The sequence below is a fragment of the Bos indicus genome, chromosome 3 (genome assembly GCF_029378745.1).
Source record: "Bos indicus isolate NIAB-ARS_2022 breed Sahiwal x Tharparkar chromosome 3, NIAB-ARS_B.indTharparkar_mat_pri_1.0, whole genome shotgun sequence".
Lineage (NCBI taxonomy): Eukaryota > Metazoa > Chordata > Mammalia > Artiodactyla > Bovidae > Bos > Bos indicus.
The window spans coordinates 54,322,955-54,341,532 of record NC_091762.1 but is presented as its reverse complement, the minus strand read 5'-3'; the positions used below and the strand labels follow the sequence as shown (position 1 = coordinate 54,341,532).

General features: G+C 42.5%; 1 protein-coding gene across 6 annotated transcripts; it reads right to left on the bottom strand.

Annotated features, from left to right (window-relative positions):
- Positions 1 to 582: 582 nt before the first annotated feature.
- On the bottom strand, positions 583 to 18,091 carry LOC109556078 (golgin subfamily A member 6-like protein 25). Of its 6 annotated transcripts, none has more exons than XM_019957114.2 (16): positions 17,926 to 18,091; positions 11,746 to 11,820; positions 11,189 to 11,376; positions 9,039 to 9,087; positions 8,316 to 8,474; positions 7,777 to 7,964; positions 6,307 to 6,388; positions 5,829 to 5,984; positions 5,299 to 5,457; positions 4,772 to 4,953; positions 4,188 to 4,236; positions 3,518 to 3,676; positions 2,749 to 2,907; positions 2,235 to 2,393; positions 1,699 to 1,883; positions 583 to 798 (listed from the first exon to the last, which is right to left on the bottom strand). In XM_019957114.2, the coding sequence occupies exons 2-16, from the start codon at positions 11,789 to 11,791 to the stop codon at positions 742 to 744; spliced, it is 1,977 nt and encodes a 658-aa protein (XP_019812673.2). In that variant the 5' UTR covers positions 11,792 to 11,820; positions 17,926 to 18,091; the 3' UTR covers positions 583 to 741. The 6 variants fall into 6 exon arrangements, with proteins under 6 accessions (XP_019812673.2, XP_019812675.2, XP_070642265.1 ...); XM_019957116.2 differs by having other exon boundaries at positions 1,756 to 1,883; XM_070786164.1 differs by having other exon boundaries at positions 1,783 to 1,883.
- Positions 18,092 to 18,578: the final 487 nt, after the last annotated feature.

Here is an 18,578-nt window from a genome sequence, read left to right as displayed (position 1 = left end):
GTTGGTTCTATTTTTAGACTATGCAGCATGCTGTTATTCTTTGTCTTCAGATTTATGCCTTGATGGCACATTGTTCTAATGACTGCAGTTCTATAAACTTCATTTATAGAAGAAATTATGGCTGAAAACTTCCCAAACCCTGTACCCCTTCTGAATTTTCATGGCTTTTTAATGTGTTTGATCAGCTCAATTTAAAATTTACAATCAGCTTTTGTGAAATTTTAACTCAAAACACATAAAATTTACAAGTGAAGTAACACAGTTGTTTTGTATAAGAAATTAGTCCTTTCCTCTCAAGAAACCAGTATACATATTCATTTGTATAATTATTCATATGTGACTTTCAGAAGCATTACTTAATAAAATTTTTCTTTTTTTCAAGATATTACAAATTTGACCTCTTTGTCTTCTACTCAGTTGCTTCCATTTCCACTTAAATTAATTATCCAGCCACACTAATTCTTTCCTTTGTGGGCCAGGAATTGATGTTCTATAGTAGATGATTTTTCTATTTTTTACATTAAAACTTTAATGATAAAAGAAAAAGTACATACATAGATAGAAATAATCCAGATCAAAAAAGCACTTGTGAAAACTTTTAATATTACCAGAATTTAAAAGAAACAAACAAAAAATCTGAGTAATTAGTGACCACACATGTTTTATATTCTCCCAAACTGAGATTAAAACAAAAGGCTGTGAAGTATTTTCTTTGTCATTATCTTCCTGTGTCTATGAAGTTCAGTACTTTTCAGTGTTTTCCTCATTATCCTTGTCATTATCATTGTTCACTGCAGCCTAAAAATGTATGATGTGTTAGTAAACAGAAAACTTTTCAAAATCTCAATATTTCAAAAACAAGGTTTTCCATTAACAGTTTATTTTCTTTTAAAGAGTTCTTTCTTAAAGGATCATGAGAAGTTATTATGCTCATCAGAAATATCTCCTGGTTTCGGTTTGGATGGTGAGAGGATGCATAGCACAAACTTACTCACACCCATCACTAGGGTTTCCCTACACTCCTAACCAGGCAAGAGGACAATTGTTATAAGACATTTCAGCCATGTTTATGCTATTTGGGTAAGGGCCTTCCTCGTGAATGGCACAAATTCTCTCCACATCTTAGAAATACTGAGAATTCCTAAATTGATCAAGAAAACTGATATAAATAATTCCAGATGGGAGAAGACAGAACTTCTCTACTGAAGGCTGACTCTGGCAGTTTAAACTCACCTGGGGACAACTGCAGCCAAATTAGGAGCTGGCAGTTGCCCATATTTCTAAGTCTGTGCATATTTGAATGCTTTAGGTTAGCAAGGATCTATATTAGGGTCTTTGATGTAGTAGCAGCCTGAAAACTAGCAGGAAGCTTAGTAACATGAACCAATATCTGCTTCTGAGAACATCCACCTGAAAACCCTAGGAATCCCTCTTAATACTGGCTCCAGGAAAAGTCCAAAAATCAACCAGGAATCCCTCAAAACAGCAGCACAAGCCCTGGGAAAGTTGTCTATAAAATTCTTGAAAGTATCAAGTGTCCAGACATAAACCATTTAAATCCCAGGGTTTCTAGTGAATCTAACGCAGTAAAGAATCATGGTGCTTCTCTCTACAACTTTGCTTTAATTTTCACCCATCCCTTCCTGAGGTTCCAGGGCTCTGTTCCACAGTCACTGCCCAGACCCAGACCAGACTCACCTCCAGCATCTCAATCCTCTCATTCATCTTTCTCAGAAAATTGTCTCTTTCTCTCACCTTTTCTGTCATTTGGACTCTAAATACCTTGAAGGCTCTTTCTTGGTCCTCAAACTTTTGTTGCAATTCTTTAAGCTTTTGCTCTAAAAGCTTTTCCCTCTCAGCAGCCTCTCTTTTGGCCTGCTCTTCTGTTCCAGGAAAATTATACATAGGGAAGAAAAAACAGTCAGAGGTACAATCCCCAACCCCCAACCCACCACTTTCTCAGTGACCATACTTTCTTGAAAAAAGCAGATGGGCATGTCTGAATTCACCTGTGCCCACACATCAAGGGCAGGTGTGAGAGTGTGCTAGGACAGGTGCTGACCAGCTGGCTGGACCCACAACCATAACTGGCCTGTTGTTTTCATAGGTAGTACAGTGTGTTCAGAGAAGGAAAAGAAGGGCCCTGCTTCTGGAAGTTCCTCCAGTCAGAGTTCTCAGAGAAACACTGCAGGAACCTCCCCAACCCACTGTGAAATGAGCTCTGCCCTCAGTACCTGCTGAGGCCTTTTCATTTTCTCTCATCTCCTCTGTCATTTCAGTTCTTAATTTCTGGAAGACTCTTCCTTGGTCCTCCAAATTTTGCTGCAATTCTTTAACCTGTTTTTCAAGAGACTCCTTTTCCCTCTCAGTGGCCTCTCCTCTGATCTGCTCTTCTGCTCCAGGAAGAGTTTAGAGAAGGAAGGAAACAATAGTCAGACCTGAGAGCTACAACCCCCAAATCCCAACCCTCCATATCCTCAGTAACAAAACTGTTCTGAAGAAGCAGGTGGACATTTCCACCTGTGCCTGTGACCACACATCAAGGGCAGATTTGGGAACATGCTAGGGAAGGCCCTAACTGGCTGGATGCACCCACACCTACAACTCTCCTTGGTATTTTCAGATGAAGCAGAGTGTGTTCACAGAAGGAAAAGAGCCTCCTCATTTCAGTAAGTTCTTTCCATCAGAGTCTCAGAGGGCACTGCAGGAACCTCCCCACCCCACTGTGAAATGAGTTCTCCCCTGTACCTGCTGAGACGTTTTCACTTTCTCTCATCTCCTCTGTCATTTCAGTTCTTAATCTCTGGAAGACTCTTCCTTGGTCCTCCAAATTTTGCTGCAATTCTTTAACCTGTTTTTCAAGAGACTCATTTTCCCTCTCAACAGCCTCTCTTCTGATCTGCTCTTCTGCTCCAGGAAGGGTTTAGAGAAGGAAGGAAACAACAGTCAGACCTGAGAGCTACAACCCCCCAAATCCCAACCCTCCATATCCTCAGGGACCAAACTGTCCCAAAGAAGTAGGTAGACATGTCCACATACACCTGCTGCTGCTGCTAAGTTGCTTCAGTCGTGTCCGACTCTGTGTGACCCCATAGACGGCAGCACACCGGGCTCCTCTGTCCCTGGGGTTCTCCAGGCAAGAATACTGGAGTGGGTTGCTATTTCCTTCTCCAATGCCAGCATGCATGCATGCTAAGTTGCTGCAGTCGTGTCCGACTCTGTGCGACCCTATGGGACAGCAGCCCACCAGGCTCCTCTGTCCCCGGGATTCTCTAGGCAAGAATACTGGAATGGGTTGCCATTTCCTCCGCCACACCACATACACCTAGGAACATGCTAAGAAAGGCCCTGACTGGCGGGCTGGACCTACAACCACAACTCTGGTTATTTTCAGATGAAGCAGTGTGTGTTCACAGGAGGTAAGGAAGCTCCCTGTTTCAGGAAGTTCTTTCTGTCAGTCTCAGAGGGCACTGCAGGAACTTCCCCACCCCGCTGTGAAATGAGCCCTCCCCTGTACCTGCTGAGGCTTTCTCTCTTTCATTCAACTCCTCTGTCATTTTGTCTCTTAATACTTCGAAGACTTTTTCTTGGTTCTCCGATTTTTGCTGCAGTTCTTTAACCTTTTGTTCAAGAGGCTCGTTTTCCCTTTCAGCTGCCTCTCTTTTGGCCTGCTCTTCTGCTCCAGGAAGATTTTAGAAAGGGAAGAGAACAACAGTCAACCCCAAGAGGTACAGCCCTCCACTCTGTTAGTGACCAAACTGTCATGAAAAATGAGATACTACTACTACTACTAAGTCACTTCAGTCGTGTCTGACTCTGTGCGACCCCATAGACGGCAGCCCACCAGGCTCCCCTGTCCCAAGGATTCTCCAGGCAAGAGTGGATTGCCATTTCCTTCTCCAATGAAAAAGGAGATGGACATGTCTAAATACACCTGTGACCACACACAAGGGCAGGTTTGGGAATCTTCTAGGAAAGGCCCTGACTGAGTGACTGGACCAGCAACCACAATTAGCCTTGTTTTTTCAGATGAAGCAGAGTGCATTCCCAGAATGAGAGCTCCCAGCTTCTAGAATTCCCTCCTGTCAGAGTTTGAGAGGGCACTGCAGGAGCCTCCCCACCCCACTGTGAGCTGAGCTCTCCTCTCTACCTGCTCGGTTTCTTTCCTGCATCACAAAGGAGCTCACCTTTCTTCATGTCCTGTTCCTCTAGTGTTTCTAGTAACCTCAGTAAGCGCTGGAGATCAGAAAGAGGCAAAGACATGTCAGGCAGGTCTCACCTGTGCTGAACTTCCACTAAAATATTCTGAGAAATGAACTCCTCTGAGTAACATTCCTGTGTTGCTTCATATTTTTCATAGGCTGGATTTTACTGCTTGCAACCCTTCTGGTAACATCTGATCTTGGATAATATGTACAAATTTTCAAATTCTACACCACACTCTTCTTCCAGGAGCATTCCATAAAGCACATTCCCCAAGTGAAATCACTGTACATACTTTGGTAAATTTGTGTCAATGATATCATACATTTTCAATATTTGAAATTTATGGTTTGTGAAATATAACTCAATAAAACTGTAAGAACTTGAAACTTGAAGTTTAACTTAAATTGTTACAGAATCTTGTTTAAAACTCAGGGCCTCCAATGAATTAGAAGCAGTGAAGAACAATAGTGCTTCTCTCTATGACTTTGTTTTATTTTTCACCCACCCCTTCCTGAGGGCTCAGGCTTTGTTCCAAACTCACTGCCCAGACCCAGACCAGACATACTTCCAGCATCTGAATCCTCTCATTCATCTTTCTCAGAAGGTCGTCTCTTTCTCTCATTTCCTTTGTGAGTTTGTCTCTAAATCTCTCGAACGTTTTTTCTCGGTCCTCCAACTTTTGCTGCAATTCTTTAACCATTTGCTTCTTTTCCCACATAGCATCCTCCCATTGGGCCAGCATTTCTGCTTCCGGAAGATTTTAGAGAGAGAAGAGAAGAAAACAACAGTCAGCACTGAGAGCTACAAGCCCACAACCAATAACCCTTGCTTTCTGAGTAACCAAACCGTCTGGGCAAAGCAGATGGACATGTCTAAATTCACCTGTGACCACACATAAGGGCAGGTGCGAGAATGTGCTAGAAAAGGGGATGACTGGTTGGACCTCTAACCATAATTCACCTTGTTATTTTCAGATGTAGCAGAGTGTGTTCACAGAAGGAGAGGAAGCTCTATTTCTGGAAGTTTCTCCTGTCGGAGTCATAGAGGGCACTGCAGGAACCCACCCTACCATGAGCTGAGTCTACCCTATACCTGCTGATGTCTTTTCTCTTTCTCTTTGCTTCTCTGTCTTTTTGACTCCTAATTCCTCAGAGACCCTTTCTTGGTCTTCCAGCTGTTCTTGCAGCTCTTTAACCTTTTGCTCAAGAAGTTCCTTTTCCCTCTCAGCTGCCACTCTCTTGGCATACTCTTCTGTTCCAGGAAGATGTTAGAGAGATGAGGAAACAACAGTTAGATCTGAGAGTTATAACCCTTCACACACCACACCCCTCCCCCCCACAACTGTCCAATTTCTCAGTGATCAAACTGTCATTAAAAATCATATGGAAATGTCTGGATTCACCAGTGTTACACACCAAGGGCAGGGTAGGAAATCTCCTAGGAAAATCCCTGACTGGTAGGCTGGACCTACAGCCGCAACCAGCATTATTATTTTCTGATATAACAGAGTACGTTCACACAGGGCAGGAAGCTCCCTGCTTCTGGAAGTCCCTCCCATCAGACTCCTAAAGGGCACTGAAGGAACCTCCCCACCCCATTGTGTGCTGAGCCCATTCGTGTACCTGCTGAAATCTTTTGTCTTTCTCTTGTTTTCTCTATCATTTTGCCTACACATTCTTCGAAGTCTTTTTTTTGGTCCTCCACCTTTTGACTTATCTCCTTATACTTTTGCTCAAGAAGCTCCTTTTCCCTCTCAGATGGCTCTCCTTTAGTGCATTCTGCTCATCCAAGAAGTTTTTAGAGAGGAAAGAAAACAACAGTCAGCCCTGAGAGGTACAACCTCTACCCACTAAACCTTCACTTTCCCAGTGACCAAACTGTTGTGAAAAAGGAGATGGTCATGGCTGTAGTCACCTGTAACTACATATCAAGGGCAAGTTTAGGGAATGACTGGTTGACTGGACCTAAAACCACAAGCCACCTTATTTTCAGATGAAACAGAGCATATTCACAGAAGTTCCAGAAGTTCATCCTGTCAGAGTTCTCAGAGGGGACTGCAGGAACCTCCCCACCCACAGTGAGCAGAGCCCTCCCCCATACCTGCCAAGGTCTTGGCTGCATTACAAAGCTCATCTGTCTTCTTGCAGCATTCCCCTAGCTCGTCCTTTATCATCCCCAAGATCTGGAGACACAGAGTGGCAGACACGTCAGGCCGGTCAAACCTGAACTCCCCATTGATATATTCTGAGAAAAGAACTATTCTCAATAATATTACCTGGTTGTGTTCAACTGCCTACAAGTTTCTAAAATCCTGCCTACCTCACTAACTCTCCAGCCTCCTCTGCTAGTGTTGCTTCCACCATCCATGAAGGTTCCACTAGTCAGAAAAATGGGCAGTTTTACAAATATTTAACCTTGGTCCCCTTCATATTTTCTGTATGCTGTTTTTCCTGCTTCTGGCTCTTCAGATAACATTCTACCATAGAGAATATGCACAAATTTTTCAAAATTTACATCACACACCTTTTGTGGGAACATTCACTAAACCACCTTCCCTATATGAAATCACTGTACTTTTATGTGCATACATTTGTATCAATCATACATGTACATTTAATTAAATATAGTTGTACATTCAAATCCCTGAAATCTATGGCTTGTGAATTACATCTCTTTGAAACTGTTTAAATAAACCTGAATCTCTGCATCTCAGAAAAAAAGTGCTGAAATACTATAAGACATACTGGTAAGTATCTTTATTCCTTGAGTTTCTAGGTGAAATGTAGGGGTTTTAATATAATGTCTATAGTTCCTCACAGCTGTAGCTTCCTCAGATTCTATCTATAGTGCATGAATAACAGCAATACAACTAAAAGCATAATAAAGATAAAGAAAGCTTTGGTAGGAGAAGCTCTGCAGAGGAGCTTGATTTGCTCTGAATGGGAGTAAGTACACAGTAAAAGTAACAATCTCAAAATAACTTGTCTTTTCTAAGCATATAAGGAAATTATGCAAGTGTTTAGTCAAGGAAGACATCTGTACTGACATTGCTTCAGAGGTCAGACAGATGTCCACAGAAAGTGCTTCAGTTTGGAATAGAATATTATAGTCTATTAGAACTCTTTCAGAGAAATCAGGATCCCCCTACTATGAATAGCACTAAATCTGTGTCAACTGTTAAGAAAAATGATGAGGTACTGTTTCAGTAACTTATCCTACTTGCCTTAAACATACTCAGAATGTCTACTTGTTAAACCTGGGAGCCCCATTTAATACTGATTCCATGAGATCAACCAGGAAACTCTCAAAACAGCAGCACAAGGCTTGGAAAAGTTATTTATATTCTATAAATGTTTGGAGATACCAAGGTCCTCAGGGACTCTTCAAAAACTGTGAACTGAACCCAAATGCCTGGATATAAGCCATTACAATCCCAGAGGTTCTAGTGAATTGAAAGCAAAAGAGAATAGTGCTTCTCTCTGTGATTATGCTTTAATTTCCACCCACCCCTTCCTGAGGTCCCAATACTTTTTCCACAGGCACTGACTGCCCAGACCCATACTAGGTTACCTCCAACATCTCAAACCTCTCGTTCATCCTTCTTAGAAGGTTTTCTCTTTCTCTCATCTTTGTCGTTTTGAGTCTAACTTCCTTCAAGATGGCACTTCTGTCGCCCTCCATCTTTGACTGTAATTCTTTAGCCTTTTGTTCAAGAGGTTCCTTTTCCCTCTCAGTTGCCTCTCCTCTGGCCCACTCTTCTGCTCCAGGAAGGATTTAGAGGAGGAAGAAAACAACAGTCCGATTTGAGACCTATACTCTCCAGCACCCAACCCTCCTTTCTTGACCAAAATGTAGAAGCAGGTGGACATGTAAAACATTTCAAGTCACTTGTGACCACACATCAAGGGCAGTTTGGGGAGTGTTCTAGGAAAGGCCCTGGCAGCCTGGTTGGACCTACATCAACTTACCTTGTTGTTTTCAGATATAGCTTAGAGTGTGTTCAGAGAAGGAGAAGAGGGTCCTTGTTTTTGGAAATTACTCCTGTAGCAGTCTCACAGAGCACTGCAAGAACCTCCCCACCCCACCGTGAGCAGAACTCTCCCCTGTACCTGCTGAGGTCTTCTCTCTTTCTCTTATCTCCTTTCTCACTCTGGCTGTTAATCTCTCCAAAACTCTCTTTTGGTTCTCCAACTGTCGCTGCAGCTCTTTAACCTTTCGCTCAGAAGGGTCTTTTTCCCTCTCACTTGCCTCTCTTTTGATCTGCTCCTCTGTTCCAGGAAGATTTTTAGAGAGGAAAGGAAACAACAGTCAACTCCAAGAGCTTCAACCTCTCATCCCCCAAACCTCCACATTCAGTGACCAAACTGTCTGAAAAAAGATAGACATGTTTGAATTCACCTGAGACCACACATAAGGGCAAGTGTGAAAACATGCTAGGAAAGGCCATGACTGGCTGGCTAGATCTACAACCACAACTCTCCTCGTTATTTCAGATGTAGCAAAGTGAGTTCACAAGAGGCGAGGAAGCTCGTCCTTCTGGAAGTTCTCCTGTCAGAGTCTCAGAGAGCACTGCAGGAACCTCTCCTCTCTACTGTGAGGAGAGCCCACCTTGTACCTGCTGAGGTCTTTTCTGAATCATGAAGAATCTTTCTTTTTTTCAAATTTTAATCAATATTTTATTTTTTTTAATTGGAAGAAAATTGCTTTAGAATGTTGTGTTGGTTTCTGTCTTATGACATGAATATACAACATGAATATACAACATAATTATATATATACACATATACATATACATATATCCACTCTTTCTTGAGGCTCTCTCCACTCCTCACCTTTCTTCATGTAGTATTCCTCTTGTTCTTCCCTTATCTTTCTTAAGATCTGGAGACACAAAGGAGCAAAGACATGTCAGGCAGGTCAAACTTAAACTTCCACTGAAACATTCTGAGAAATGAACTGTTTGAAGCAACACTTCCTGGTTGCTTCTCACTGCCTACAGGTAAATTTTCCAGATCCCACCTACCTGGCTACCCCTGCAGCCTCCTCACCATGGTGCTTCCCCTCAACATGCTAGCTTCCACCCATCAGAAGAATGTGCAGTTTTATAAGTATGCAAACTTGGAGACTTTTATATTTTTCATATGCTGTTTTTTTCTGCTTTTGACTCTTCTGATAACATCCCACCTTGAATAAGATGCACCAGTTTTTCAAAATTTACATCATATGCCTCTTTCAGGAAGATTTCAGAGAACACCTTCCCCATGTGAAAATTAGTGTACATTCACATGAGTAATTCTTATCAATCATGTATTTTTAAGAAATGAAATTTTATTGGTAGTTTTTTTTTAATTATCTCTCAATAAAATTGTTTAAGAAAACTTGAGTTACTCCATCTGGGAAAATAGTCTCTTTGTGGCTACTAATAAGTGTCAACTCCTTGAGCCATGTTTGCAAGATGTTTAATTTACATTATATAATCTCTATGGTTCCTTGCAGTTGTAGCATCCTGAGATTCTATCTACAGGATATGGTTAACAGTAACATAACTAAAAGCAAAGTAAAGATGAAGACTCATCTTGTAAGAGAATCTTCCCAGAGAAACTTGGTTTACTGTGAATATAGAGAATGTACAAAAAAAGCAACAAGCTAAAAATAAGCTAGGTGTGTTCCAAGTAGATACGGAAACTTTGGGCATGTTCTGTCAAGGACATCTGAGTGCCTTTGCTCTTCTTCAGAGGTCAGACAGTTTTCCAGAAAAAGTGCCTGAGTTTGGAACAGGAGAAGATTACTTGGAGTAATATAGTGATTTAGACTCTCTTAAAGGAATCAAGATCCTGCTACTATGATGGTGGTTTAGTCACTAAGTCATGTCCAACTCTTGCGAATCCATGGATTGTATAGCCCGCCAGGCTCCCCTGTCCGTGGGGTTTCTCAGGCAAGAATACTGTACCGGGTTGGTCTTCCCAACCCAGGGATTGAATCCAAGTCTCCTGCATTGCAAGTGGATTCTTTACCACTGAGCCATCAGGGTTTGAATAGTAGTAAATCTGTAGCCAATAAGATGGCATTGAGGTAAAGTGGGTGACATGAAGAATCAACTATTAAGACAAATTACATGTACTACTCCAGTAACATCTCCAGCATCTAGTAGATACACTCAGAATAACCATCTGATAATGCTGCGAATCCTATTTAATACTGACTCCATGAGATCATCCAGGAATCCCTCAAAACAGCAACACAAGCTCTGGGAGAAGTTTTTATTTTTAAATTAATTTATTTAATTGGAGGCTAATTACTTTACAGTATTGTGGTGGTTTTTGCCATACACTGACATGAATCAGCCATGCGTGTACATGTATCCCCCATCCTGAACTCTCCTCACATCTCCCTCCCCATCCCATCCCTCAGGGTTGTCCCAGTGCACCGGCTTTGAGTGCCCTGTTTCATGCATTGAACTTGGACTGGTGATCTATTTCATATATGGTAATATACACGTTTCAATGCTATTCTCTCAAATCATGGGAAAGTTATTTATAAATGCTTGGAGGTTCCAAGGTCCTCCTGGAATCTTCAGAAACTCACTGTGATCAGAACCCAAATGCTTGGATTTAAGCCATTAAAAGGGCTTCCTTGGTGGCTCAATGGTAAAGAATCCAACTGCCAATGCAGGAAACACAGGTTTGATCCATGAGTTGGGAAGATCCCCTGGAGAAGGAAATGGCAACCCACTCCAGTATTCTTTCCTGGATAATTCCATGGACAGAGGAGCCTGGCAGGCTACAGTCCAGGGGGTTGCAAGGAGTCAGACACACTTTAGCAACTAAATAACAAATCATTAAAAACTCAGAGCTTCTAATGAGTCAAAAACAGTCAAGGACCATGGTGCTTCTCTCTATGACTTTGCTTTAATTTCCACCCATCCCTTCCTGGGGTTTGAGGACTTTTTCTACCATCACTGCCCAGACCCACACCAAGTTACCTCCAGCCTCTCAATCCTCTTGTTCATCCTTCTCAGAAGCTTGTCTCTTTCTCTCATCTTGCTGGTGATTTTGACTCTAAATATCTTGAAGGCTCTTTCTTGGTTCTCTAACATTTGTAGCAGCTCTTTAATCTTTTGCTCAAGAGAATCCTTTTCCCTCTTAGCTGCTTCTCTTTCGTACTGCTCTGCTGGTCCAGGAAGATGTTAGAGAGAGGAGAAAACAAAAGTCAGTCCTAAGAGCTACAACCTCTCATCCCTCAAACCTCCACCTTCTCAGTGACCAGACTGTCTTGCAAAAGCAAATGGACATGACATGTCTGACTTCACCTGTGACTGTACATCAAGGGCAGGTTTGGGAATGTGCTAGGAAAGACTCTGACTGGCTGCCTGGACCTACAACCACAACTCTCTTTATTATTATGAGATGAAACAGAGTGTGTTCATAGAAGGAGAAGGTCCTTGCTTCTGGAAGTTCTTCCTGTCAGAGTCTCAGGGGCCACTGCAGCAGAACTGTGAGCAGAACTCCACCCTACTGTGAGCAGAACCCTCCCCTGTACCTGCTGAGGTCTTTTCTGTATCATGAAGGATCCCATCTTTATTCATGCAGCTTTCTTCTAATTCTTCTTTTAGCTCTGGAGACAGAAAGGGGCAAAGACATGTCAAGCAGGTCATATCTAGAATTCCATTAAAGTGTTCTGACAAGTGAACTGTTCTGAATAACATTCACTGGTTGTTTCCAACTGCCTACAAATGCAATTTCCAAGATTCTGCCCACCTCCCTACCCCTGCACCTCCTTGCCAGTGTTGCCTCCCCTCAACTCCACCAAACCACATGCTAGCTTCCACTAGTCAGAAGAATGTGCAGGTTTACAAATAGGTAACTATAAGCCCTTTCATATTTTTCACAATCTTTTTTCTGTTTGTGGTTCTTCTGGAGACATCCCACCCTGGATAGTATGTAAAAATATTTCACAGTTTACATCCCACACATCTTCCAGGAAGATTTCTGAAAACACCTTCTCCATGTGAAATCACTGTACATTTACCCTGGTACATATGTTCAGTTCAGTTCGGTCACTCAGTTGTGTCCGACTCTTTGCAGCCCCATGGATAACAGCATGTCAGGCCTCCTTGTCCATCACCAACTCCCAGGGCTTACTCAAACTCATGTCCCATCGAGTCATCATGTGACATCCTTTGTCGTCCCCTTCTCCTCCCACCTTCAATCTTTCCCAGCATCAGGGTCTTTTCCAATGAGTCAGTTCCTCACATTAGGTGACCAAAGTATTGCAGTTTCAGCTTCAGGATCAGTCCTTCCAATGAATATTCAGGACTAATTTCCTTTAGGATGGATTGGTTTGATCTCCTTGCAGTCCAAGGGACTCTCAAGAGTCTTCTCCAACACCACAGTTCGAAAGCATCAATTCTTTGGCATTCAGCTTTCTTTATGGTCCAAATCTCACATCCATACATGACTACTGGAAAAACCATAGCTTTGACTAGATGGATCTTTGTTGGCAAAGTAATGTCTCTGCTTTTTAATATACTGTTCTAGGTTGATCATAGCTTTTTTTCCAAGGAGCAAGCATCTTTTAATTTCATGGCTGTAGTCACCATCTGCAGTGATTTTGGAGCCCAAGAAAATAAAGTCTCACTGTTTCCACTGTTTCCCCATCTATTTGCCTCAAAGTAATGGGACTGGATGCCATGATCTTAGTTTTCTGAATGTTGAGCTTTAAGCCAACTTTTTCACTCTCCTTTTTCACTTTCATCAAGAGGCTTTTTAGTTTTTCTTTGCTTTCTACCATAAGGGTGGTGTCATCTGCATATCTGAGGTTATTGATATTTCTCCCAGCAATCTTGATTCCCACTTGGGCTTCATCCAGCCTGGCATTTCACATGATGTACTCTACATATAAGTTAAATAAGCAGGGTGACAATATGTAGCCTTGATGTACTCCTTTCTCAATTTGGTACATTTGTATCAACTGTAAATTTTAAATGCATTAAATTTATGGTGTTTGTTTTACACCTCAATAAAACTGTTTAAGGAAACTTGAATTACTCCCACCTCAGAAAAAGAAACTGAAATACTCTAAGACTACTAGCAACTTTCTAAGCCCCCTGAGTCTTCTGTATGAAATGTTGGTTTGTATTATGGTTGCTCACAGTTGTAGCATCCTAAGATTTTTCATATTATGGTTCCTCTCATTTGCAGCATCCTGAGATTCAATATATAGGACATGATTTACAGTAATACCACTAAAAGCAAAGTAAAGAAATATCTAGTAAGAGAATCTTCCCAGAGAAACTTGGGTTACAATGAATGGGAGAGAGTACACAGTAAAAGCAACAAGCTCAAAATAACTTAAGTGTGTTTATAAGTTTCAGTCAAGGAGGACATCTGAATTCTGTACTGACTTTGCTTCAGTGGTCAGACAGATTTCCAGAAAAATTGCCTGACTTTGGGAAAGTGTGAGTGTTAGTTGCTAAGTTGTTTCCAACTCTTTGCAATCCCATGGACTGTATACCTCCAGGCTCCTCTGTCCATGTCTTGTCAGTATTCCAGGCAAGAATACTGGAGTGGGTTGCCATTCCCTTGTCCAGGAGATCCTCCCAACCCAGGGATCGAACCCATTGCAGGTCTCCCGCATTGCAGGTGGATTCTTTACCATCTGAGCCACCAAGGAAGCACTGAGCTTGGGAGAGAAGGCCACAAATTGTAGTAATATAATCTATTAGAACACTCTACTCAAAAGAATCAGAATCTTTCTACTATGAATGGTAGTAAACCTGTGGATAACAGTGTGGCTTCAGGGTATCAGAGGTAACATGAAGCATCAACCATTAAGACAAATTATCATGTACTACTTCAATGACTGGTTTGTCATATTTGATGGAGTAGTCCATTGTTGTTGTTGTTGTTTAGGTGCTAAGTCGTGTCCGACTCTCTTGTGACCCCCTGGACTGTAGCCTACCAGGCTCCTCTGTCCATGGGATTCCAGGCAAGAATACTGGAGTGGGTTGCTATGCCCTCCTCCAGGGGATCTTCCTGACCCAGGGCTTTGAACTTGTGTCTCCTACACCGGCAGATGGGTTCTTTACCACTGAGCAGCCAGGGAAGCCTGGAGTACTCCATTACATCTTCTCTGTAGGCCATCTTTGACAGGACCATTTTTGTGGAAACCTCCTTCTGCATAGCTGCTCAGTTTCCACACGAGGATAGAGGTTCTCCAAACAAGGAACCACCATCATTGAAGGCATCCAGGAAGGTCGCCACAAGCATTCACAGTACTGGATAAGTCAGCCATGATGAATGATCAATAACTCTGAAACTACAAATCTGTACAAAACTACACATCTAAATGATTTTTTAATCATTTACCATATCCATGTAGTATCAACGTGAATGTGAGCAAACTCCACGAGATAGGAGAGGACAGAGGAGCCTGGTGTGCTGCAGTCCACCAGGGGTCTGCAGGTGGACTGCAGGTGTGCTGCAGTTTGTACAGGGGTCACAAACAGTCAGACGCAACTTAGCAACCAAATAACGACCAAATATTTGGTAGGAAATTTGGTATTTCCTACGCAACTTAGTGACCAAATATTTGGTAGGAAATTTGGTATTTCCTACCTATTTCCTACACAACTTAGCGACCAAATATTTGGTAGGAAATTTGGCATTTCCTACCAAACAATAAGTAGGAAAATCTTCATAAACCACATCTCCTGCTACTAAATTAGTGATTTCCTTTCTATTAATCTTTATGGATCTCCAAGTCACTGCATTTTAAAAATGAAAGTATCTTTTTTCAGGTAACATACTCTGGTGTATTCTGAAAGAAGAATTTCCCAGGAAAACATATTAAAAATAAAACAGAGCAGTGAAGCTAATGCTGAGGGAGGACCTGGGACTAAGATGACCTTGGGAACACAAACCATGAAAAGTTAAGACACAGATTTCATGCATCTCTTCTGTTCCCTGGTCTTAGTTGTTGAGAACAGCTTAGAATTAGTGATAGGGATAGCAAGTATTCATCAAAATCTGTGATGATTGACAACTCCAGTTTGACATATGACAAATCAATGAAATACAGTATCTTTAGAACCATTTATACTATTCAAGAGATTGGAGGAGTTTGGGATCCAAAAGGGAAACAGTTTTTGTTTCTTTTCTTTTTTAGAAGTCATCAAAATCCTTTTGGCCACACAGTTTAACAATCACCCTCTGTGTAGGGAAATTGGGTCATCAGAAAATTGGTTTTGTTTTTCCAAATAGAAATGTGGGTCAACATCAAGAAAAAGATGTATGTTAAAAAAAAAATAAAGAAAAACATGTGTGTAATAAACCAATAAAAAGTATATCTTAATTAAAAAGTCAATGAAGAATATCTGTTCTTCGGTGAAGTATAACTGTTCAAAAATATCCACGTAAAAAGACTCAGAACTGAACTCTTCCCTCAGGAGGGTCTGCACAACTCTTGGACATGTCTACCACAGGACTACATTAAGGAAGAAGAAAGAAAGAAAGAAAGTAGCTCAGTCATGTCCAACTCTTTGTGACCCCATTGACTGTAGCCTACCAGGCTCTTCCGTCCATGGGATTTTCCAGGCAAGAATACTGGCGTGGGTTGCCATTTCCTTCTCCAGGAGAGCTTCCCGACCCAGGGATTGAACCCAGGTCTCCCGCATTGTAGGCAGATGCTTTACCATCTGAGCCACCAGGGAAGTTTGAGATAACTTCCCTGGAAGAAGGAAGCACTGCTTGTTTCCCAGAAGTGCTGAGTTGGTCCTTCCCAATTTTCAGAAAGTATCCAGAAACAAGCAGCCCCACGGGGTGTCAGAGGCAACTTGGACCTGAGCAATGGCTTACAACCAAGGCCAGGAGGCAACATGCTTGTTTCCCAACTTTTAAGGGTGTGACTGAGCATAAAATGAGGCTGCCATGTTTAGGCTGCCTATTTGTTTTGGGGTATCATTTTTTTTCCTTATTCAATAAATAAAACCAGCCAGAACTGTCTGAGTCAAGTATGGTCTTGGTCTTCACTCAAAAAAAAAAAAGGTGTAGGTAGTGAATCTAGTGTGGAGCCCTGTTGAGAACCCTGATGAGTCTCTCAATGCATATACAAGTGAGAAAACTTGAGGTCATGGATGGAGAAAATGTGTCTTTCCCCTACCCCCTCTCCAAAGAACCAGGAGAAGATCCTAATCTCTCATCTCTCCAGGCAGGGTTCTTTCCACACCATGGGCTGCTGTCCTGGCTATGTGACAGGATGTGAGGCTGTCAGCTCCAGCTACCACTGGTACAAATGGAAAAGCTGAGTTTTCCCAGAACTAAAGCCAGCATCTGAATCCTTCAGTCCAGACCATCAGGCTATATTCTCTCTCACCTCTCCATTCCTCACATACCATTTTGAAGGAGAAATTAAGAGTTCTGATCTCAAGACTAATTTACATGCAAAACAAAGTTGACGGATTAACATATCTATTCCAGAGCTCTTCAGATCAGTGAGTTCCAGAAAAAGCTCCCAGTTATTTACCACTCATCCTTGCTCTCTTTTTTCCTCCCACTTTTCTGCTGCTATTTTATGGAAAGTGTTAGTTGATCAGTCTTGTCTGACCTGCAACCCCATGGACTGTAGCCCACCAGGCTCCTCTATCCCTGGAATTCTCCAAGCAAGAATACTGGAGAGGGTAGCCATTCTTTTCTGCATGGGGATCTTTCCGACTCAGGGAACAAACTTGTCTCTTGCATTGCAGGCAGATTCTTTACCTTCTGAGCCATTTTACAGAAGTTGAAAAGAAACTGAGACATGTTTTTCATTCTCACAAAGGGAATAGAACAAGAAACTGAAACTGAAAATAATGTTTGTGTTTTTGTCTTGCTTTGTTTTTGGTAAGGACTACACATTTGGAAACAATGAAGGAGAAAAAATAGGCTTAGACCTTATGGTTTATTTTAACGGAAAGTGTGAGAATGAATTATTTCACATACATGCAACTCTGCAGAATTTTTGGAATATTATACATGGTTAATATGTAATAAGAATTTTTAAAAATAAACTTGTATGTTGCTGCTGCTACTAAGTCGCATCAGTCGTGTCCGTGTCCAACTCTGTGCGACCCCATAGATGGCAACCTACCAGGCTCCTCCATCCCTGGGATTCTCCAGGCAAGAACACTGGAGTGGGTTGCCATTTCCTTCTCCAATGCATGAAGTGAAAAGTGAAAGTGAAGTCGCGCAGTCGTGTCCAACTCTTAGCGAGCCCATGGACTGCAGTCCACCAGGCTCCTCCGTATGTTGAGGACCTTCCTTTCTGTTTTGCCACTACCCAGCAGAGTAATCAGGAGGTGTCTCAGGTGGGAGGAGGAGGGAAGAGGGAAGAGAGAGGAGGGGGCAACCCCACTCAGCTCCTCTTTTAGGAGGCGGGATTTAGTCCCTCAGTCCTAAAAAGGACTTCAGCCCGCTTTTCCGAAGGTGAGGCGGGGTGGATTCCTCCTCCCAAGGGAGGCTCTTTGCAGCAGCCCGGGACTGAGTCCCCCGGAGGAGCAGCGTATGCAGGGACATGATTTCGCAGCCGCATCAGATCCAAAGGAAGACGCAAAACGGCCCTCACACCCTTCCGCCCAGGCAGCCGGCAGCCTCCCCTCCCGCAGTGTGGGGTCTACGCCAGGGGATCCATTGTTGTTAGCTAACAAAAATGTGCTTGGAAAGGGAAGTGTAGGAGGAAACTTACTTGGAGCACCGGGGTATCAAATTCCCAGCTGCTTTGGCTCTTCCCTGGGGCTCCCCTTGAGTCTGGTTCCTCCGGAAACCTGCTCTGCTCCTTAAAAGTTGAAAGGCGAGCAGGTTTTTACAGCCATGTGTTATGGGTGAGGTTTCTGAGTAATGAAACCGAAAGGACACATGCAGTATCCTACGGTTAATTGCTACAGGTTTTTTTCTTTCTTAACTGAGGCTAGAGACTCAGAATGTGGGCAAAATCCAGGCAGCTCCCTCCTCCACAGTTGTCTTCGGGGCCCTTACTCCACAGTAGGAATAGAGCAGCCGATGTAATTGTTTCTCAGGGATAATTTTGGTAAGGCAGTAGAGGGGTTTGGGGTTTTAATTTTTTGCTTTGAATCTTTTTTTTTTTCCTGTCTGTCTCTCTTTTAAAAGTGCCCTTATTAATTGGGCTTCCCTGTGGCTCAGCTGGTAAAGAATCGCCTGCAATGCAGCAGACCTGGGTTGGATCCCTGGGTGGGGAAGATCCCCTGGATAAGGGAAAGGCTACCCATTCCAGTATTCTTGCCTGAAGAATTCCATGGACAGAGGAGCCTGGCAGGGTATAGTCCATGGGGTCACAGAATTAAACCCAACTGAGTGACTAGCACTTTCACTTTTCATGCA